General features: G+C 52.8%; 1 protein-coding gene across 10 annotated transcripts in view; it reads left to right on the plus strand.

The window, feature by feature from the left end:
* The window catches only part of Znf185 (zinc finger protein 185 with LIM domain), a 58127-nt gene that overhangs the window by 17523 nt on the left and 17197 nt on the right, over nucleotides 1-23407 (plus strand). For 5 of the 10 annotated variants that reach the window (XM_063246542.1, XM_013151493.3, XM_013151496.3 and 2 more), the window contains 7 exons: nucleotides 115-198; nucleotides 5656-5760; nucleotides 6787-6885; nucleotides 8105-8200; nucleotides 8699-8788; nucleotides 12268-12450; nucleotides 21673-21861. In XM_063246542.1, the coding sequence (XP_063102612.1) occupies nucleotides 115-198; nucleotides 5656-5760; nucleotides 6787-6885; nucleotides 8105-8200; nucleotides 8699-8788; nucleotides 12268-12450; nucleotides 21673-21861 (846 nt within the window). The remainder of the gene's footprint in view (nucleotides 1-114; nucleotides 199-5655; nucleotides 5761-6786; nucleotides 6886-8104; nucleotides 8201-8698; nucleotides 8789-12267; nucleotides 12451-21672; nucleotides 21862-23407) is intronic. The other 5 variants (XM_013151503.3, XM_063246545.1, XM_013151501.3 and 2 more) reach the window with 4 other exon arrangements.

A 23407-nucleotide genomic window follows, 5' to 3' on the forward strand; every position in this document is an offset into this window, starting at 1 on the left:
GGGCCACCTCTCAGTCACCTCAGTTGGCTACCCCTAGAGACATGAGTGTCAGATGACCAGCACGCTCCAACGCGGCCATGAAGACCCTGGCCTCAGTTTCTCCTCTGCCCACAGGGTTGAGGTGGTTGAGGAGGACAGGCCTTCGGAGAGCAGCTGGGAGCCACCTGCGCCAGCACGGTCCACTCCTGGCTCTAGCAGGTAATCAGTCACTCTTCCTGCCTGCTTCTGTCACCAGAGGTCTTCTGTAAGGCAGCCTCTCTTCCTGGCCAAGGATCACTGTCCCCATGTGCTCAGTGACGGGATGGGGTTCCAGAATCAGTAAGGGCTCACCTGGTTGGATGTCCCAGGGTGGAGAGAAGCAAAACAGCCTGGCCTCCAGGGTGGGGCGCCTGGCTCTCATTGTCTATTTAGTGTTTATCTGTGTCACCTTAACGCCCGTACGACTGAGTTCAGAGGTGGGGCAATGTCCCCAGAGGAAGTACCAACCTGGGCACTTCAGAGCCGCCGCCTGCCGCCATTGAGCTTGCTCACGGCTCTCCTGTCTGTTTGAGCAACCCAGGAAGGAGACTCACAGTTGCCTTCTTGGCTAGGGTGGATAGGGGCAGAACCAGCAGTAGGGACCAAGGGGATGCTGTGTGTGCCTGGCCCCTTTGGGAGCCATGAGGCCAAGTGGGCACCAAGGGCTGCTTCTGGCCCGTGAGCTGGTCAGATGGTTTTGCGCTGGCCTGGCCAGCAGGGCTTGCCAATCGGGGCTGGTCTGGCAGTGGGGTGACAGGGCAGGGGCAGGCTGAGCGCCGCTGATGTCACTCCAGGCAAGGCTGTGAAGTGCCCTGATTTCTGAGCCCTGGGTGTCCAGGCAGATAATGGTGTTCTCTTGTCTGTGGCGGAGGAGCATCAATACCCCCTTGTACTTTGCTGAATGCTGCCGAGTCCTGCAGTGCCACCACCCTCTCGCCACTGCCTGGATGGAGAACTTTGTTCAAACCCAAGTCTGCCAACTTCCTCGTTGGCATCCCGGAAGACCTCTGAGGCTAGAAGGGGCATATCCCTAGTGGCTGCCACGTGGGCCCCAGGCTCCACGCTGACTGCCCCAATTCCACCTCAGCTCCCAGATTCGAACTCCGCAGCCACCTGTAGGCATAGACCCACCACCTCGATGGCCCGCTCTGTTTGTCTGGCTCTCTCCATGAGAATTCGCCCCCAGGAACCTTTGAGGATCTGGGAAGGATGGTTTCTGAGTTCTTTGGTAGTCCCCTTTAGTGACTAGGCGACTTGGTAATTGAGGGAATACAGGGGCTTGGGTTGCTGCGGCCAAGTAGGATGAACTTGGCGGCTTAAACAACAAAAATTAATTTCTTCATAGTTCTGGAGGTCGCAAGACCGTCATCAAGGTACGGGCAGGTAGGTTTCTCCAAGACCTCTGTCCTTGGCATGTAGGTGGTCATTTTTGAGGCAGGGTGCTTTCAGATGCCTTTTAGTAGGCTGTCCTTATTGTGGGTTTTGGGCGGATTTTAGTACTTATTGGGCACAATTCCTTTGACCGTTCAGTACCCATTGTCTGGCTGTCATGGCAAGGTGGCTGTCTTGCCTTCCTAAGGCTGCTGTAACAAATCACACAAGTTGGATTAGCAAAACTTCCAAAGGATTAGACACTGGAAGGACCGATGAAGAGTTTGAATTCTCAGTCTGGCAAAGAGCAAGACTAGGCCTCAGTCACTGCTCTGAAGAGCTAGGGGGAGGGACAAAGTTGTCTCGCCTGCCTCAGTAGCCCAGGACACATAACTAGGCTGTGGAACATTCTAGACAACACAGCTGTCTCATGGCAGGGCACCTCCACCACGAAGGAAGGTGCTCCCTGGGCAGTGTTCTTTGTGTGACCCACCCTATCAGGCAGTGTCTCGTGGCCAGCTCCTGTCTGCCAGAGAAGCCCAGAAAAGTCTGGATTGTCATGTGGCAGGAGGAAGCCTCATCATTCTTATCTGGTGCAGGGTCTCGTGGGCCCTGGTCTCAGGCTGTGCCCCCTAAATGTTGCCTGGTAGAGAAAATGGGGAGCAGTAAGAGTGGAGCGTCTCTCTGCTTTTGCTTGTTTGATTGTTTTGTTATTGGCAGGATCTTTGCTATGTAGCTCAGCCAGATCTTGAACTTACTTTGTAGCCCAGGCTGGCCTTGAACTCAGGGAAGTCCTCCCGCCTCAGCCTCCTGAGTACTGGGATGACAGGCATGCACCACCATGGCTGGCAAGGGTACAACCTCCGGCACAAAGTATAATCCTGGTTCTGCCCTGAATTGGCTGTGTGACCTTGAATAAGTCTTTTCCCTTTCTGTGCCTCAGTTTCTCTGTGTGGAAAATCAGGAAAGCAGTGGAACCTGCTTCCCAAGTCTGTCCTTCCCAGATAGGATGTGGGATGAGTACCTATAAGGTAAAACTTAGTGCAGGGCCTGGGCACTGGTATCATTACAGGCTCCTGTCAGTAGATTTGCTAACTTGCTAATCAGCAGGGCGGGTCTTCCCATGCAGGAGGAGGCCGGTATCGCCACCTACAGGCCTCTTGGGGAAGTGCGGCAAAGGACAAAGGGCGGTATCGTGCCCATCCTGTCCGCTCCGCCCATGCCTTTTTTTGGTATGTGTTTGCAGTACATTTGCACTCACTTTAGGGAGTAGGTACATGTACTTCGCTACTTTACATATCTTAACTCTTTTTCCCCCACCTCCATCTAGATCCTCTTTGAATACACAGAAGACTGACCTCTGTTCAGCCTTGTCTACCTTTTGCTTTTTCAAATGAATTATTTATGCTTTGTGTTTCCCATATGACAGAAACCATGTGATCTTTCAGCTTATGTGTCTGATCTATTTGGCTCAGTGCATCCGTTTGCCTGTAAATGACTCAAACTTCTTGTCCTATGGCAGAGTGGTACGCCATTGCATGCAAATGCATCTTCTGTCTCCATTCCTCTGCTGATGGGCATACAGGCCGCTGCCAAGATTCATCTCTTATGTGCTGCTATAAACATGGGTGCACATGGACCTCTGTGATATGATGTCTTTCATTCTTTCTGGAAGATACCATGGGAGAGGAATGGCCGGCTCTAATTGCATTTCTAGTCTTAGTTTTTTGGGGACTCTCCATACTGATTTCCATTTGTCACTCATTCCTGTCTGGGGCCACCATGAGGCCTGACTGCTTTGAAGCCTAGGGCTTCAGAAGACACCTGACTCTGTGTTGCCTGGGTGTTTTCAAAGGCATGCAGCTTTCCAGAATGTTCTTTGCCTTGTGAAGCCGTGAAGCCTCGGGCTAGCTGCAAACTTCCACGTGGAGCCCAGCTGCTGTGGCCAAGGTCTGGGAGGCAGCTGTAGGAGAGGAGAGGCTGGGGAGCTCTGAGACAGAGGAACCTCCCTTCTCACAATTCCAGGGGCCAGAAGTCTGAAACCCGGCTCCACCCGCTGGCTCTGGGGCAGAATCTGGCTGTTGGTGCTGTCAGTCCTTGGCATTTCCTGGACTGTGGCTCTATCCTTTGACTCTGCACCTGGCTCTTCACACCGCCTTCTCCCCAGTGGCTTTGGTGGAGCTAGCTGGGCCAGATTTGAGGAGTGGCCTTTCCGTGGGAGACCGGTCTCAGCACCCCCATATGTCTCTGGAGCCCTGGCCTCCACACAGGGACAGTGATAGACTCTGTCCCTCCTGTGGCCTCTCCGAGGCCCCTGACTGCCTCTCCTCCCATGTATTTTCCTGGACCTCTGTGAAGAGCAAATCTTGTCCATGTGGGTCTCGAACCCAAGCCAGATGGCACAGCGCCTGCAAAGATCCTGTCTCCTATTTGGAGGCCTATCTTACCCTGTTCTGAGGAGCACATCCAGGGAGGTGATGTCAGCTTGGGCAGGAGGCACAAGGATATGAAAGACAGAGCATGGGCTGGGTGACACTTTGTTCTTACTCCTCTCTGACATCACCTGAGATGACAGTGAAAGATTGTTTTAGCTGCTTGGACGTACCTGAGGCAGCACGCCCTCGGCCCAGGCACCAGTGCATCATCACGAGAGGAGCATCTGTGATGTGCAGAACATCTGTCCCTTGTAGGCCTTTTCACTTCCCTCCGGTCACCTCCAACACTCCAGGCCCTGCTTGGGGTGGACGAGAAGGGACAAAAGGACTCCAGTCCTCTATGGGCTCCCAGTCTAGGTTGGAGCCAGAAATGGGGATCAATTCGGAGGCCAGCTGAAGGTGGCTAAGCTCCCAGGAAGCTGAAAGGAAGGGACTCTCCGCCTCCCTGCCTTTGTCCTGACCCTTCCAGTGCCTCCTCCCCGGGACTCCTGTGTGGCCTTTCTGTAGTGTGAGTCTGAGCGTGTCAACCCCACAATGCCCACTTCCTGCCTGGCACATGGGTTCCCTTTGTCAGCCAGATCTGATCTCATTTCCACACGGAGGGCCCCTTGCTGAGCTGAGGGAGGGCTGGGCTGGGTCCTGATAGAAGACTGGGGAAGGGCCCTTCACTCCCCTTCCCCTGTGGCCAGCGGCTCAGTGCCTGAGCTCAGCTGCGGTGCCGCGAAGGCTTGAGGCCCAAGGAGATGAGAGCAGATGTAAAGTGGGGGGGGGGGCGATGGTTCAAGCTGGAGGCACCCATAGGCGCACATCCTCATGTGGCCAGCACTGGTGGAGAAGCAGCGGGTTCTCCCCCCAGCGCCTCTGCTCTCTCCTTGGGCCTTCCGATCACCACACCCAGGGCAGGTCCTCTTGGTGGCCCCAGACCTAGAAGGCACAGGGCGCTTGTCCCTGCTCCTGGCCACAGCATCTAGAGCCAGGGGCAGAGAAGTCAGGGTTCCCATGTTCTTGCCCTGCGTGCCTGCTAGGTCGGCAGTTGGAGGGGCCACATGACTGTCTCATTCCTTAACGTAGCAATCGTCATGAAATGAGTACTTGGTCCCGGTGAGGCTGTAGCTCTGAGCTGGGACCTCCTGAGCCTTAGATGTTGGCCTGCTCATGTGCTGTGAGCTCATGGAAAGTGACAGCACTGGCCAGCTGTGGTGAGTGGAGACACTGGGTCTTTGTAGCCACCGGAGCAGTTGCATTGCTTGTGTGTGGAGGCCACCGGTAGTGGCTGAAGGCCCCTGGATCAGCCTCCAAGCGCCCTGCTTAGGAGCAGGAGGGTACAGAGGGCCGTGTCCTGCCCTGGGGAACAGGCAGCCCAGCAGGTTGTGGAGCGCAGACAGGGAGGGACATGGAGCAGAAATGGACAGAAAGATGCCAGAGGTTGGGAACGTGTGGCCGGGGAGGAGAGGTGGCAAGCAGCAGGGAGGGGCCACTTAGTGGCTACTGATGGCAGTGTGGGGCAGTGATAGACTAGGACTGTCGCTGATGGAGTTGACAACTCGGGGCCCCAGATGATTTCAGAGGAAATAGACAGACCTGAGTTCGGAGGTTACAGTTAGGCATCCACTGTGAAGGAATATAATCAAGAGCCACCAAGTCAGAGTGCCTCGGGTTCAAATCCTGGCTCCTCTTCTCACATGTAAAGCCACGCGAGCAGGACCGGCTCCCGGTTAGGATCCAGGTTTGGTGAACCAGCCCATCAGTCAGTGGCAGGGTTTAATCTGCTTGGTAACAGCTGGGTACAGGTGGCCACTGCATGGTTAGCTTCCATTTCTTTCCTCCACAGGCCTTCTCCAGTTCACAAGGACAAGGAGGCACCGTGCTCCAGAGAGATCAAGAGAAACTCCATTGCTGAGGAGACCTTCAGGGGCCTCGAGGCAGACTCTGAAAGGTAAATAACTCCCTGCAGAGAAGCAGCTCTGTCTCTGGCGCACACCAGTCCTGAGGTCCTCCTGGCCCAAGGTCGATGGATGGCACTGGCACCAGGGAACATTTGTTAGGAATGAATGAGCAGGGCCTGCAAGGTCCCCAGGTGGCCAACTGTAGAGCAGGACCAAGCTCCCAGGGAGGCCACTCCCCCCGGCGCTTGGCCCTGGCTGGTTCCTTCCACTCACTGGAAGCTTCTACACCCACTCAGACACCCGCCCACTCTGCTTTTACTCCAGGGCCAAGCAGTTGTGCCAACGGTTTTCAAAGCAAGGCCACCAAGTTGGCAGTTTAGGGAATTCAGTGAGAAAAAAAATGTGGGCCTCCTCCATGGAGCAGAGAGCAGGAACTTTCTCTACGGACCAAGGGAGACAGTTGAGGGGGTGGGGGCAGGGATAGTGAGTGCAGAGGGGCAGCTGTCCTTGGTTATTCTACAGCTCCCCCCACCCCAGCCTGTCCCGGACTGAGGAGGCCCTGGGCATGAGCAGTGCTTGCAAGGGGGGTGCTTCCTCCGTGGGAATCCAGCAGCCGGGAACATACTGCAGCCCATGGGAGCCCTTGGGAGTGAAGGGGGGTCCCCAGATGGGTGTTGGGGGTGCTGTCGGCGCTCTCTGCAGCTGGTCTGCAGCCTGGGATGCCTTACTTCTCCGTCCGCTGGCCACCAGCCCCTGTGGTGCTCACCTCTCCTGCACCCCCCACTCACTCCTCCCCAGTCAGGCTGGAAGCAGTCCCCAGAGACTTGAGTCACCTTGGCCAGGCTGGGTTTCAGGCAGAGCAGTGCCGGGCAGCAGTGACAGGAAGGGCTTGCTTTCTGAATGTCAAAGTCAGATCAAAGTCAAAGCCTGATCAGACTACACAAAGAGCGGGCCCTGGCTTAGGGGTGCCGTGTTTGCCCCGCCTGCAGGAAGCCCTGAGTCCAGTCCCAAGCACTGCAGGAAAAAAGAAAGAAAATAAAACAAAGAGTTAGTGAACACTTCTCTTCCCGTAACAGGTCAGATCCACAGCCGAGCAGTGGTCCCGTGGGATTGGAAGTCGCAGGGTCCCCACCGAAAGGCTTGGCTGCAGCAGGCACTGGCTCGGAGAGAGGAGGGTGAGCTGCTGGTGGTACACTGGGTCTCTCACCTCCCTGGTGACAGGCCAGGTGTAAGGTGCCCAACTGCAAGGGGTGCTGGGAGTACAGCCCTGGTCACTGCCGGGGCACCCGTCTACTGCTTCTCCCACACGCCCTCTCTTCACCGAGCCCGCTGCCTGCTCCGCTCTTGCCCCTTCTACCCCCAGCCCGGTGGCCACGGGTTCTTAAGGTCCTGCAGTGCCAGCACTGGGCCCACTCACAGTGGGAGGCCCACCATTCCTAAGGCTGGCCCCAGGCAGGTAGAGTGAGCGTGTTGGAGAATGCACAAGGGACAAACTAATGACCAAGTGACCAAACGACAGCTAAACTTAGTGCATTTGTACTCCAGAGGTGCTGAGTGCTGAGGTCCAGCCTCGAGGCTTGTCCCTCCTGCTCTTTGCTCTGGGTTTATGGGTGGAGCCAGAGATCACTTTCTCAGCCGATTTGGAGAGTTTGACAGTGATTTGGGTTTGGGGGATTTTTTTGTCTTTTTGAGACAAGGTCTCACTATGCAGTTCAGGTGGCTTTGAGCTCACTGTGTAGCCAGGCTGGTCTCAAACTTGCAGCGACCTTCCTGCCTCAGCCTCCAAAGTGCTGGGATTACAGGCGTGTTGACACTGATTTGTAAGAAACTTCTTACTGTCCATCCAAAGTGTGGGTTGTGTCTCAGGGACACCTTCCTTTCCACTTGTTTCCTTGAGCTTTCGTGGCAGTTGAGCTCAGTGCTGAGGGTTCCTAGGGAACAGGTGAGCAGCCCAGAGAAAGTGTCCACCTGAGTGTAGGCCATGGCCTGTCTGGCCACATGGCACCTTGTGGGTATCAGTGGGCCTGTTTTAGGGGGATCCTGGGCCAGGAGAGCCCTGTCCCAGCTGAACAGCTGGGGGTACAGAAGGCCTTGGGCCCAGTAAGGATGGGAACATGGAACACCTAGGCATTATTCAGAGCCTTGGTTACAAATTCACGTACCCTTCTCAGTACACTGCTGCTCACTGAGGCCCACAGTGGTCAGCTCGCGCCCCAGGGTCTCACAGCTGCTACTGGAGTCTAGGGAGTCTCACCCACTCAGCCACTCTGCCACACTGGCCCAGGTGCCAGGCTGTCTTGGGGTACAAGTCTCACACCCCATCATTGGTCAGGAAAGGGTAGACAGACAGACACAAAGTCCTGAACCTGGACCAGGCTTGGCCTCCTTCCACAGGCTGGGCCCAGCTGCTAGCCTCACCCCTCTGCTGGATGACCAGGATGCGTGTGGTGCCAGCCCTCACCCCTGCAAGCCTGAGCCAGCGGCCATCAGGTAAGGGTGGGGCGACTGCCCCAGTGACCAATCCTCATCCTGGGCATGGTCTTTAGGGCTCGGCCTCAGCTCCAGTCCCTGGGACCCAGCAAACTCCTCAGATCCATGCACTCTTCACATCCTGTGGTCAAAATTGGACAGGGAGATCCAGGAGGGTCCTGACCTGGAGCTGTCCCCACCCACTGGGGACAGGGGGGAAGAGGGACAGATGATAAGTCTGTTAAACCCGACCACCGAGTAGAAACGGATGTGGACTCAAGCTGATGGGCCACGGGTCAGAGTGAGGGACCCTGGGGACAGCCAGTCAACACTAGAGGACTTGATTCCAGGAAGTGCATGGCTGGGAAGGACAGATGGCCCCAGGGGCACAACGGAGAAGCCACTTTCATGGCAAACACATGCCCTGTTCCCTGTGAGAAGGCAGCTGGAAAGGGAAGAGCCCAGCCCGCAGCTTCCTCTGGGCCAGGGCTTCACAGGCCTATGTGCTTCCGGTCCCAGCTCCAGCACTACTTCAGCCCCTGCCATCCTGGCTGACAGGAAGAGTGACATTGCGGCAGACCCGGAAGACACAAAGGCAGACCCCAGAGGGTAAGGCACAGTGTACAGTGTTGAGCTTCTGAGGTGGGCAGAAGTGCCGGGTGTGCACCGGCCTTTGGGTAGGGATGCGAGGTCAGCCAGGGCTGTCAGCTGCACTGGGGCACACAGCAGGGATACAAGCCCCAGCTGGGACCCTCTGACCTCTGCCTCTGGGGCTGAGAGATTTTTGCAAAATCCTGCCGGGAAGTACTCCATGATGGGGAAAGCTCACACTTTCAATCAACAAGCACTGGGAAGATGCAGACAAACCAGGCATGGCTTTGCCTTTGAGGCACTCTCAGGCTGGAATGGGGACAAAGCACAGCTCAGGTTGGGACCACACATCAGGGCTAGAGCAGAGAAGGTGGGGCTGAGTACAACTGAGGGGAGAGGTGGTAGCTGAATAGCAGTTATATTGTGACAGCTGAATAGGAGTCCCCAAGAGGAGCTGATACAGTATATGAAGACCTCAAAAGGCCCTAGTGCTTCCTAGGCAGTGTACAAAGCTGAGTGGGGCCCACAGGGAGGGTCCTCAGTGGGAGTGCGCTGGGCGAAGAGGCTTGCCGAAACAGGTAGGGCCGCTTGGCCTTTTGTCTTATGATTGTGTTAGTGATCACAACGACAGTGTAACGTAGGGCCATCTGCTATGTATACCTCTTAAAACTTTTTTTTTATTGGTACCAGGGATCAAATTCATGACTGCCTGCTTGCAAGGCAGGCGCTTATGCCGCTGAGCTAAATCCCCAGCGCCTTATGCATACCTCTTAGAATGATAAGCAAACACTCAGAAGCCAGGTGTCCGTGCCTCTTGGGAAGGACAGTACCTTGTAGAAAACAGCCAGGGTGCTGAAATACAGATGTCAGCGAGAAGGCCACCCACTTAGGGAGATGGAGGGGGCAATTGCAAGCAGAGTGCAAGGGGCTTCCCTAGTGAGAGGGAGCCTGTAAGAACATTGGGTCTTATTTGGATTTTAAGGCAAGGGACCTGATGTGATTTAGTTGTTTCAGAGTGAATGCATGTTTGTATTTTCATGTTCCGTGTTTGTTACTTTCTTACTTAAGATGCAGGTGTGGGGTCAAGCGGACTGGGGTGGGAAGTGGATCTCTAAGGAATGAGGCCTCATGTGCCCTCTCTGTTTCAAGTTGCACTGACGGTTAACAGAGCGAAAGCCAGAGCTGACAGTTACAGCGTGCTGTGCTTAGTTAGGCACTTTACAGTCTTCCCAGCAAGTGGGGCAAGCATAGAAGAGACAAATGGCTTAGCCAAGACCAAGTAGCAGAGCTCAGTACCAAAGGGGCCCAAAGAAAAACAGCAGAAATTACAAAAGCTAGCTTGTGTTTTTTTCTTTTTTCTTTTGTTTTTTGGAGCATACTCTCAAGACCTAGAAACGGTAGCTTCCAGTTCATTGGTGTATAAAGCATGCTGTGTGGCCTCATGTAATCTGCCCCAAACCCTGGAAAGAGTCAAGCAGAAGTGGAAATTGAGGGCCACACTCTTGGCAGGGCAGAAGTACGAGTAAAGTATGGATTTGGCCGATTTGGGGCCTAGATTCAGGAGTATTTTCCTCGGATTAAAAGTATACAAATTTCATGATGAGTGTTTCAAAGTTAGTGCACTCGAGAGCACCTAGAATTATTAAAAAACACTTCCTGAGCCCCACGTAGATTTGGATTTGATTGTCTTAGGATGAGCGTCCACTGTGGTTGTGTTTTTAAAAGCATCCATTTCATTTCTTCCCCAGTCTATGTCAAGCACCATACCAAGGTAGTAGTTATGAACTGGAGGACTCTTGGACCACGCCCCACCGTAGCGAGGCATCTAACACTATCTGGACATTTTTGATCGCCACTATTGGGTTTCTAAAGGATAGAGACCAGGAATGCTGCTAAACATTCTACACTGCACAACACAGCACCTCATCCCCCAACCCACAAAACAGAAATTATCTGGCAGAAACTGTAACAACGTCTGCCCTAGAGCACCCTCGATCTCCCTGGGAACACGGCCTGGGGCTGGAAAAGAATTAAAGAGGGGCGGAGAGGCTCGCTCTCCCAGGCTGTCCCAGAATATAGCTGCTAAACAGAACGTGCGCGCCTGCGAGTGTGCGCTTCCCGGTCACAGCGGGGGCCGCATCCTTCTGCGCCTGCGCCTTGGGGAAACACGTGACCAGCGTGTGTGCGCTTGCGCACCAGGCTGGCTCGCGCCCACGCCTGTGTGCCGCCCTGGTGAGTGCGCCTGCGCATGCCGCCATTTCCTGACTCCGGGAGCTCAGGCCGCACAGCCTGCCGGGAAATGCGACCTTCTCCTGGGCAAAATGGCCGTCTGCGGAGAGACCGGCCTCGGCGGGATTTCTCCTGAGGTCGTGCCCGCGACGGCCGCGAGGTGGCGCTAGAGGATCGCAAATGGGCCCCGCTGCGCTTCTGGCTCCCACCCCGCGGGCTGCCCTTCCCCCACAGCGTGGTTCTCCACGAGAGCCAGCCGGCTCTGTTTGGGGTGACCCGGACAGTCCGGAAGTCGGGGTGGTGTGGGGAGCGGGTAGGGGAGATGCTCACAAGGGGTGTGGGGTCTGTCATGGGGCTCAGCTCCCAGGGCTTTGATGAGGGGTGGACGTGGAGCCCTTATTAGTTTGTTGCTAGCTCGTGCGCAGTCCCGTCCCATGCCCACGCGGGGGAGCCAGCCTGGGACAGTGGATTGCCGCCATGGGGTTCAGATCCGGGTCGCTCATCTGCCCCGTGCCTCAGTTTCCTCACTGCAGGGCAGCAGTACCTCCGGCGCCCGCTTTTTAGGGCGTGGAAGGGCCCGGCGTCACAGGCCACGCGTCGCACGCGGGTTTCGCGAAACCTTCCAGCTGCAGAGAACAGTTTCGGAGGCTGAGCTCCTGCAGCCGTGCAGGAGTCCTCCGAAAGCGGCCTCCATTCCATAATGCCCGGTATCTCAGCTTCCCACGGAGCTCTGCCTTTTTGCTGTGCGGCGCGGGTGGGGGTTTCAGGTTGGTCTTGGTCCTGCGTGAAGCGCGTGTGTATTTCTACCATGATGCAAACCGGTGACCACTGTGGTCAAGCCACGCAGGACGCTCCTGGAGGTCGTGCGAGGGGAAAGGGCTGTCCTTACTCCTGTATAGAGGTCAGGATTGCTGATAGATCTTTGGTCCAGTTACACCAGAAGGGACAACTTCGGGGAAGTTGGGTGCTGGAAACTCGAGTTCACGGTGCGCCAGGCCTGGTCGTGCCTGGAGGCAGGGCCGTGTATCCAGGGCCAAAGGGATGCACAGGTGTGGCGCAGGCCATCAGCCCCTCCTTTCTCTCCCCTGACACCAGCTGCATGTGAGGCCGGTGGAGGGGGCACTGTCCCTGAGCTGGGGGAGACCCTGCTTGCCGGGTCCTCTGGAGGAGGGCGCCTAGCTCCTCTCCTGTGCCTGGGTGGGTGGTGGCGGCCGGCATGTAGGCCGTGAGCCTAGGCGCCCCCTCCACAAATGTCCATCCTTCCTCAGTTTCCCTACCGCGGATGAGGAAAAGCATGTGGCTGATGCCCTGGGGTGTGGCAAGGGGGACCCAGCTGTCTCCTCGAAGCAGCAGCAGCAGCAGCAGCAGCAGCCACAGCCCAGAGCTGTGGGTGGCCCGGAGCAGCACAGGGAGCTGGAAGGCGGTGGCGATGGCCGTGGCAGTGGTGGCAGGTAAGGTCGGGCATGCTGGGTGTAGTCGGGGACTATAGCCCCGAGGGAGGGGCACCCACTGGCCTGGGCCAGGGTGGGCAGCCTGCAGGAGGTCAGGGAGAGGAAGGGGTTACATGCTGGAAAGGGATGGGGACCTGATCCGTGCACACCAGGAGGAGGTGACCATAAAGCTCCTGTGGTGAATTGCAAAGGTGTGCTTCAAAGCCAGGCTGCCTCAGCACACCCCAGCCACCAGGAGGATGTTGGTGGGCCAGCTCAGCAGTGTCCTCCGCAAACCAGCGCTTTGAGGACCTGGTCTGGGACACTGCAGGAGCCGTCCTGGGCTCTGACAACTGCACGGCTGCCCATGCCGGGGCCAGGCTCGGAGCAGAGAGGGAGGACAGTCAGCCAGGGTCACGAAGGCTGGCAAGGCCCTTGGCCAGACCGGTGTGCTGGAGGTTGGCGGGGAGAAGCCTCTCGTGGAGCTCCTACCAGGCAGGGTGAGGGGCTTAAGGCAGCCTGGCTGGGAGTTGTCCCCTGAGGGTCCAGGGCACTTGGGGTTTGTGTGCTGGATGCCTCCGTGAGCCTCAGAATCAGCAGCGAGGCTCACAGTGTGACTGGCCAGGAGAGCCATTGAAAGGGCAATGGCCTGGGCCCCGGGTGGGTGAGGTGAGCAGGCCCCAAGAGTGATCAACCTGTTAAATGTGATGTAGAAGGAACCATCATGCCCAAGGTTTCTTCCTGACTGCAAGGAAATCAGCTTGGTTTTGCTCAGATCCTGTTTACAACCATGTGGTTTATGCAGACACCTGATTGCCTCTGGAAGGCCGAAAGTATGGGAGAGTCTTGGCAGAGGGAGCCTGAGTGACCTAGCCCCAATCATGTCATTGTCCTTGCATCTGTGCTGGGCTTTGTGGGTTGCAGCTCGCTACTGATGCTTGAGTTCAGGCAGTGCCATAGCCCTCTGCCTGCACCAGGAAGAGAGCCACCTGGCCGCTCTGCTTCAGCTAGCTGTTTGCAAGGAGAGAGAGGACAACCCTGGGAGGAAATTTAGAATGCCTGACATGACCAGGCTCAAAACTCTGCAAGCCCAGACAGGACAGGAAGTTCCCAGGCACGGGCACTCACTTCTGATGGGGACAGCTGGTGTGCCCGGGAGAAAGAGTGCTAATCCTTGGGCATGGGGGCATTGTTTTGCATCTGTTTAGCAGCCTTTGTCAGCTTAGTAGGTGTGTCCTTTCAGACCAGTGAGGATATGGAATTTGGAGGTTAAAAGAAGAGCTTATGGGATGTTTTGTTTCCCGAGGTGTCCCTGTGTGGGGATTCTCATTCTAATAAAATTTCATCAGCAGTGGTGGCAGAGGGTTTAGATGCCACAAGGTCTGGCAGCCGGACAGGACCAAGGTGGCCGTAGGGAAAGGCCATGAACATGTGGGTTGTACTAGCGGAATTCCTTATGCCCGCATCGCCTGGGTGTGACACAAAGAAAGAAAGGTCTTGTTATTAGTAATAGCGGAAGCAGATGCTGGCAGTGCGTCAGGGCTACACTCATCATAGGGAATTTGTCTGTGCCCCTCCCCATCTGTAGCCCCCTTCCGCTTGGGAAAACATGCATCTCCACCTTTCCTGTTACCTCTCTCTATTCATGCTCCGGTTTCTCCTGTGAGAGAAGTCATGCAGTATTTGAGCTCGTGTGTCCAGTTCATTTCACTCAGCATTCCGGTCTAAAGGTGCCCATTTTCCTGAGAGTGACCGAGATGTACCCTGGCTATGGCTGATTAGCTTCGCTAGTGTCCATTCTGTGTGATAGGACGCTCTCTATCTGCTCGCCCGTTTGGGGACATATAGGCCACTTAGGGGTTCTGCTGCTAGAAACGTGGGGATGCATACATCACTGTGATACAGTATCTTCGACTCTCCAGCCAAGACACCTAGAAGGGGCTGGCTGGGCTGAGAGGAATTCCTAATGTTAGTCTCTTGAGAACTCTCCACACTGGTTGTACTGGTTTACACTACCCCTCACAATGTGGAAGGATGCCAACCCCCTTCCCCAAAGGCTCACCAATGATTGTTATTTATTGAGTTGTGGACTTTTGTTTAAGCTTTGTTTTCTTTTGTTTTAGACAGGGACTCACTATGTGGTCCAGGTTGGACTTGAACTGACTATGTAGCCCAGGGTGGCCTCCAACTTGGGGAGATCCTTCTGCCTCAGCCTCCTGGGTGCAGGGATTACAGGCCTGTGCTACCACGCCCAGCTAAAGTTTATTGAGTTCTTGCTGATGGTGGCCATTCTTCATGGAGTGAGATGAAACCTCAGTGATGTTTTAATTTGCATTCCCCTAATGGCCAGAAATGCTGAGCACTTTCCATGTACTTAGTGGCCATTTGTACTTCTTTAAAGAAGTAAACTCATACACAACTTAACCCTGCGAAAACGGTTGCAATTACTGCTGGAAGCATTGGGTTGTAGTCTAGTATCAGGTCAAGCAGCCGCAGATTTCCAGTAGCTAGAAACAGCCTGGGCAGTGACTTGGTAATTGTATATAACTTCTCAAATATTTATATAAATAATGTTTTACTCATTAAAATTAATTTTTTGTGTCTATTTTGAGGTAGGTCCTCACTGTGTGACCCAGGCTGGCCTCAAACTCACGGCAATCCTCCTGCCTCAGCCTCCCGAGTACCGGGGTGACAGGCGCACACCACCATGCCCCGCTAAACATAATCCTTTAAGGAAGGCTTAGTATGTTTGGATTTGACAATGCAGTTTATACAGTATTGAATAAACCTGATTGTTTTCAGCATCCATCTCTCTCTCTGTCACGCTTTCTCTCGCTCTGTCTCTCTGTCTCTCTCATTGCAAGATGAGAGAACAAATCCTTTGGAGTTGTTCAGATCTGAGAGATCTTAGTCAGTTTTAGTTGTAAATATGTTCCCAATTTGATTTTAGGAAAGTAAAATGTCAGGAGGTTGGAAACATTTGATTAAATAGGATTATGGAATAATGAGAAATAATATTTAGTTATATGTTGGATAAAAGTAACAAAAATTTTAAGGTAAGTGTAAGTTAAAATTATTATGAAGAATCTTAGCAACTTTAAAATTGAAAAGTCTAAAAAAGTAATTAAGGACATAATAAAGGCAATATAAAAGAAAGGATATTACTTAAAAACATATACAATCTTTGAATTTAAGATAGCTTACTCAGAAGGAAATACTATACTCTTTGAAGAGCAGGCCGTGCTAGAGTTACAGCTCAGCAGCATAAGCACTTGCCTGGCAAGTGCGGGGCCTAGTTTTGAATACCACTACAAAAACGGCCAGTCAGCCAAGAAAATTGGTTAACAGAGAAAACCAAATTGTAAATATGCATCGGTAAAATATTTGGTACTGTAGCTCTTTTAAAAAGCAAATCCTGTATGCCCAGTAAATTTTAGTTTTAAACATAAATTTCTTTTGTTGTAAAACTCATAATTTAAAAATTATGCATTTACATTTTGTCTTACATACTTTAACCTATTTAAATTTAGAACAAAGTTGCCCTTTTTCACAAAAATATGTATTGCATACCTGGGATAGTGTTATTTCCCTGTTGTATTACTATTTATAGCAATCTCATTTATATAATTGAATATAATTTTAACCACTAATAATGTTTACAGAGCCCACCAAAATGTATATACACTTCAGGAAAACAAAATGTTTGTCTTCTAATCAGATTTGATTGGGACATTTTAGATAAATATAACCGTGACATTCATCACAGAGAATTTGTACCTGTACAGAGTATAAGTTGTTTCTTTTTTTTCCAGATTCCCCTTCCCTTCCTTCAAACCCACCTCTCCTCCGTTTTTTCCTTTTTTTTCTCATTTTTTACCACTCCCTTCTGCCTTTTCCACTCCAACTTCCCTTGTTCCCCTCCACATGTGAACATTTTCTTCCCATTTCAAATACCTGTTTTGATCCTTATTTATACTTCTGGTTTCGCACAGCAGAGAAATGATGCAGTATTTACACGTGTGTCCAGTTTATTTTGCTTAAGCGTGTAGTCTCTAGGTGCATCCATTGACCTGTGATGTCTCAAGTTTATCCTTCATGGCTGAGCAGCGCTCCGTTGTATTAACAAAACTGGAATCTTCATCCAGTCACAGTTGATGGGCATTTGGACTGTTTACAAGATTTGGCTGTTTTATTGCTGCTGTAAACATGGGGGGTGCACATGTCACTGTGGTGTGATGCTTTTAATTCTTCCATGTGAATAACAAGAAGGGAAATACGTGGATCCACTGGGACCTCCAATCCTAGTGGTTTTGTTCGTTTGTTTGTTTGTTTTTGGTACTGGGAATTGAACTCACGACCTCAAACTTTCAAGGCAGGTGCTTATGCTGCTGAGCTAAATCCCTGGCCCCAGTCCTAGTTTTTTAAGGATGGCACCAGTCTGCACTCCCACTAACAGTAGAGAAGCCAGCATTTGTTACTGGTGGATTTCTTGGTAGTAGCCTTTCTTTCTGGGGTCAGCTGGTTTCTCAGTGTGGTCTTAATTTGCATCTCTCCAATGACCAATGATGCCAAACATTTTTTCATATATTTATTTGCTGTTTCTATTTCTTTATCAGAATAGTCTCTGTCCATTTCAGATACTCATTGTTGGATTGGGTCTTTAAATTTGGGGGGAGGGTGTCTGATGTTTTTGAGATAGGAAAAGAAAATGTCACGTAACTACTTTAATATGTCATTTATGGAGACATCGTGAGATTAATGCAAGCTCCCTTTGGCCTCTACAATGACAAGAGCTGCCCAGAGTGGTGGCCACGAACTTGCAGACATCGATTAGGACGGTGAACTGCTGTGTGGGTCGCTCACCTTGGTCACTGAGATTGGTGCGCGTGCATTTCCACTTGCTTCTCCGAGGGTCAGCAGTGTAGGGGTTTTCTGTGATGCACGGCATTCTCTGGAGTCCCCCACAGATAAGCATATTAAAATATTTGCACACGTTTTTCTTTTCCTGAAGTGTGGACACTGTTTCTGCCAACTGTGTTTGTCCAGAGGCAGGTAGATTCGAGCTGTCAGACGCTGTCCTTTGTGGCACACTAGTAAAGCATATGAGTATATATCCCATAACTTTTTGTTTTTTACATCCCATAACTTTTACAGTGACATGCTATGATTGTCAGTTCATCTGTAGACAAATGGACATACTTATTCATAGATCCAAGTGTAGCTTCTTTATACCATATAAAATGAGGGGCAAAAATAGTTGAGTTATGATAAAACTTCTATAAATATTTAAATATTTTAAATGTGTTATAGTGAAAGACGTGTTGTCATCCATTCTCCACACAGTATTCCCCCAGGCTTCAAAAACACTTGTCTCATCATTCTCGCCACTTTCTGCAACAGCTCTGGAGTCGTTTTATCTGAGTGTCCTGCATTGTGCTGCTATGGCTGTCTCAATGTCCTGAAGGGATTCAAAACATTCCCCTTGCATGACCATTGCAACTTTGGGAGAGTCGGAAGCTGCATGGTGCCAGACCCCGTGAAGAAGGTGGATGCAGGCACCACGTCATGTGTTCATGAACCTGCCTTTCTTTTCCACTGGGTGGCACTTTCAGCGGCATTCACCATATTTTTGATCATGCCTCATAAAGACACTCATGAAAGAGGACTTCCAGAGATGCTTCCAAAACTGGCACATGTCTGACGTGAGAGGCAGCATTGTGAGGCAAATGCGTGGCCACGGGTCTTCTACTGTAAAGATTTAAGCACACACCATACATTTTGATCAGCCCTTGTGTAAATTTTAGATGAGTAAAAGTAAGTATTTTACCCTACTTGTAAATGATTTAGAGCCAGGCGTGGTGGCTCATGCCTGTAATCCTAGCACTTGGGAGGCTGAGGCAGGAGGATTGTTGGCAGTTCAAGGCCAGCCTGGGCTACAAAGTGAGTTCAAGACCTGTCTCAACTGCATAGTGAGACCCTGTCTCAAAAAGACAAACAAAAAAAAAAGGGATTTAGGTATGAATGAATATTTGTTAATTTAGCATTTAAACGTATGGCCCGAGTCCCCTGTCCTGGCAGAGGACACTTCAGGTTTCCCCTGGCCTCAGGTACAGCCTCATGGATACTGCTGACCACGTGTGGGGAGAGCGCCCCAGAGGCACCATGCAGACCTCTGGGGGGCTTGGGTGCCCATCTAAGCGGGTACCACACCCATTGTCTCTGGTCAGCTTCAGCTTCTGCTGATGGTTTTTGGGTTCCTTCACCCCTGACAAGCCCTCAGTGGGTCAGGAAGCTGCAAACTCTAGTGGCTGTTGCCATTGAGAGGCCCACAGGGGTGGTGCAGGGAGGAAGAGGTATTGGAGGGAGACAGATGAAAGGTTCAAGTCACTGCAAGGAAGGTCCATAATGGTGAAAAGAGGGAGGAGGAAAGGGGAAGGGCATCTCTTAGAGGAGCCAGGCTGTGGAGAGGGTTATTTTGGCTCACAGTGTGCAGAGGCTTCAGTTCATAGCCAGCTGGCTCCAAAGCAGGGCAGCATGCAGGAGGGAGTGGCTCAGAGGGAGTAGCTCATGGCATGGCAGGCAGGGAACAGAGAGGGATCAAGGGAGGAGGAGGGAGACAGACCCTCCAGGGCCACGCCCACTGGTCTTCACCTCTCTGCATCACATCTAGCGTTTGTAAGCCCTTCGGTGAACTGGTCCACTGCTGGGGGTCACACACAGGACCTGAGCACCTCTCCAGAGCCTCACCTATGAGCACATGAGGCTTCAGGAGGGCATCCCATAATAAACTGTAGCAGCAGGAGATGGGGAGAAGGAACACCTGCAGATTGAGCGATCCCCGTGGGAGAAAAGCAGCAAGTAGATGAAGGAGCCAGGTAGGAACAACTTCTTTCTATAAAGTTCTGTACATAATGGTGGTCTGGGAGCTAAAGGGCATCTCTCTGCAGTCACCACTGAGAAGCTGGTGGTCTTACCGAAGGCTGGTGATAAACCGTCTAGAGTTTTCAGTGATAACAGACAGCTCACTGTGGCACACAAGCTGTAGGTTTGCTAGCACTGCCTGATGCAACCCCTAGGCAAGGAATCAAGAAGGACAATAAATGCTCTCCAGAACTCAAAAATTAGTAAATCCCTACCTGAGAAGAGATAAGGGTGTTTCTGTGCAGGGAGCTCGGCTCTTAAACTGAAAACATCCAGAAAAAAAATACTGCTCAACAGAAGAAGCCAAAGGTTAATGAGGCTTTGCTCAGAAACAGTCAAGAAGACTTCCATTCAAGAGTATTCTGCTCAGACTGGAGAAAGCAATTTAAAAGTGCAGAGGGGTGTGTGTTTGCATTTTAATGCTTACATAGGCAGCATAAGCAGCAGCGAGCCACAGTTCAGGGGCCCGTGGGAGGAAAGAAGCCTGTCTGTAGTGTGATCACAGCAAAGGAGAAAGTAGGAAACGGGTGCTCGGCTGCCCTCCCAGTGGCAACTCACCATGGTTTCCAGCTCAAGACTCCCTAGGAGCAAGGGGAAACCGCCGATGGCAGAGACAGGCTCAAGGGGTGTGCTCCCACTGGGTGCTAGGGACCCTGCCACCATCCCATGCTCAGCGGGTCCCAAGCCATCTTTCTCAGCCCTGAAAACCACCAAATGATTAAAACAGGTGAATGCACCGATTCTCTGTCTCCTGCTATATGGTTCACCTCCAAAATTGGCATCATGATTCACTGAGATAGCCAAAGAGGGGCAAGAGGGTAAGTCTGGGACATGTTAAGGGTGCTGCACCAGCCATCTGTCCCTGCCACAGTCTGTGATGCCCTACAGAGTAGCCGCATTGATAGCCATTCCTAGTGTCACTTTGGTGTCAGCTGGTGCCTTCACAGTGACACCACGCCACACTGCTGCTGTGCTGCAGTGCAGCTAGCAGGCTTCCACCAGCAGCATACACTGTCAGCTTCAGGAAGGAATTAGAGGGCAGAGTTGGAAATGGAAGAAGATGGTTTATTTGGGAAAGGACTGAGAAAGAGGATAGCTACTCTGGAAGGGAAGGGCGCATCAGAAAGTGAATACCCGTGTGCTGGTGTCTTTGGGTCCTTTTTATTTAGGAACAGTCCCATCTCCCATGTGGGTGCCTGGGTGTTGTTGCCATCTGGTTGGCTCTCTGGCTATCTTTGACCCTCACCCGGGCACCTCTGTGTTCTTCCTGGCCCGTTGTCATGGGGAAGGTAGCTTAGAGTTTGTGATTAAGCCAAGGGGACCTGTGTGCTTTGCATGTTAAGCAAGAACCCTTGGGTGGCTCTTCCTTACCTCCTTTCCAGCCAGCCAGTGGCTTTGGCGGAGGCTGCCTGCCCTGCTCCTTCATGTTCCTGGCCACCTGCCTATTGTGCTGTCGATTATGCTTGCGACATTCTTCTGTTCATTGTGTTACCAGTGCCTTCCTGTGTGGGTTTCTGTCTGTCTCTCCCTTTGTCTTTCTAGTAGCTGGAGTCTGACTACTGAGGCAGAAAACCACTTGTGTAAGATGCTCTGTTCATTTGTTTACTGAAGTGTCATGACAGCCCATTTTTTCCCTTTTGCACCTGTGACCCCTGTCCCTACACCATGATATCCCGGCCCAAGATGGGGTGACTCACCTGGCTGCACAAGGTGGGAAGGGGCTCCAGGCTGCACTGTGACAGTGTCTCTGCTGTACAGAGCAGGGGCGGGAAGGCACCAGCGCAGCTGACTCGAGGAGCAGGAGCAGTTTGTGCAGAATGCTGGCTGAGGGAAGGGAAGGAGCACACTCATTTCCCAGTGCTCTGGGAAGTGGAAACGGGACCCTCCGCTAGGCTGCCCTGAAACCAGACTTCGGGGACTGGGGGATCCAACATGGGCCGGCCTCTCCCAGGCTGTCACTGCTCTTCCTGGTCTCCATTGGGCTGTGTGCACAGGTCATCCCAAGTCCCTTGAAAGTGAGGCAGTGGAGGTGGTTTTGGAGAAAGCGTGTGGATGGGGGAGGGTTAGGGGAGGGAGGGATGACAGTTAGGAGAGGAGCAGGAGCGTGCTGGAGTGCCCCAGCTGGAAGATAACTCTTGACACTGTCCTGCAGTCTTAGGTGTGCTATACTTGGCTGTTTGCGGGGACAAGAGCGCAGTGGTCCTGGAGTCCTCTAGAGGAGGCCACTGCCAGGCTCCTCTCCTGTGCCTGGGTGGGTGGCGGCGACTGGCATGCAGGTGATGAGCCAGGGCGTCCCCGCCACAGCTGTCTATCTTTCCTCAGTGCCCCCACTGTGGACAAGGAGAAGTGTGTGGCCAGCACCCTGGGGTGTGGTGAGGGGGACCTTGCTGTCCCTGATCAGCAGGAGCAGCAGCAGCAGCAGCTGCCGCTGCCCAGAGCTGTGGGTGGCCTGGAGCAGCACAGCGATCCAGAAGGCGGTGATGATGACGGTGGCAGTGGCAGTGCTGGCAGGTAAGGTCGGGCTATGCTGGGGACCACATTGCAGTGCACACACACACACACACACACACACACACACGGCAGGTCTGTTGCCCTCTTCAGGCAGGAGTGTTTATGGGTCAGAGAGAAGTGGGCCAGAAACTGGCACCACAGAGTAGGTCCCCACATATTGCAGCTCAGACATATGCTAGACCAAAGCCAGCCCAGAACCATGTGCTCCAGCAACCAGTTGGAGCCGAAAACCTGGGTCAGGGTAGAAGTAGGGGGCGCTTTCGCCATTCGTGTAGTTGGAAGGTCTCAGAAGAACGCGTGGCCTCATGTGAATGGGACACTTGAGGTGGTGAAGCAGGGCTGCCTAGTGGCTAATGCTCCCCCTCCACCACCGCCGGCTGGCTGCTCAAGGGCAGCGCTGCGGCAGTAACTCGCCTGCCCTCGGGGGCCTGGGCTTATGCAGCCGCCTGAGGAAACTCCCCGAGGGGCCCGGGGCCTCGGAGGACATGCTGCAGGGAACGGAGGGTTCCGGCCGCTGCCTGTGTTTTCCTGTCTCCCGGGGTGGCCGCTTGCTCACCCCTGGCCTCAGTAGAGCAATGCCCGTCTGTGCCAAATCATGTTGACTACTGGGGTTTTTTTTTGGTGCTGAGGCTCACACTCAGCACCTTGTGCTTGCCAGGCAGATACTTTGCCGCTGAGCTAAAAATCCCTGGCCCCCAGTGACTGCTGTTTGAAACCTATTTTACTACATATTTTAATTTTCCCCGGTAGAGAGTAACTGAGGTTTTCTTTTTTGTTATTAGTACATGTGGGAGTTGGTATATGATAATACATTTTCCTGTTTAAAATACTGCCTGTCTCTCCTTCCCTGGCCTCCGTCTCTCTCCCCTTCCCATTTGCCGAGGTCTACTGTGTCTCCCTATTCCATGCTGTCTTTTATTTATCCTCTGGATTGAGAATAAGTTTTAAAGCAGCCTAAGACTGTCCCACATCTCAAATCACTTTGGCAGCCCTCCAAGGGATGCAGGAGTTGTTGGGTCGGTTGCAGCGTGCTCTTTGGCAGGGCCGCGGAGCTGTGCACCATACAGGAGCAGGATAGAGAGGGCAAGAGAGAATGATGTGATTTGATGAGAGCAGCGCATTCCTGCCTGTGAACAGAATCTCCATCTCTGAAAGAACTTTCTGCCTTCCATACCTTTGGTTCCCAGGAGCCTACGGTTGACTCCTGCCCAGCATGAAGTGTAGCAAAGGCTTCGGCTTCGAAGCAGGATGGGGCGTAATCTAAGGTTCTCCCATTCCTTGTGCTTTGTGGCTGTTTTCCTGCTCCCTTACCTGACTGTGACCCACCGACCTGCTGTGACCTCTGGCCTATCTGTGTGTCTGTCTTAGTCATTTTCCTGTAGGTGGGGTAAAACAGCTGATACTTGTGACTTAAAGGAGGTTTATTTTGGCCCACTATTCCGGAGGGTTTGGTCCCTGGCCTGCTGGCTCCAAGGCAGGAATAGCATTGTGAGAGGACATAGTGGACAGCTTAGCCCGTGGCAGCAGAGAGAGAAGGAAGGTGCCA

Source organism: Cavia porcellus, unplaced genomic scaffold (assembly GCF_034190915.1).
Source record: "Cavia porcellus strain 051 isolate PalLab524CR breed Dunkin Hartley unplaced genomic scaffold, mCavPor4.1 scaffold_3, whole genome shotgun sequence".
Taxonomy (NCBI): domain Eukaryota; kingdom Metazoa; phylum Chordata; class Mammalia; order Rodentia; family Caviidae; genus Cavia; species Cavia porcellus.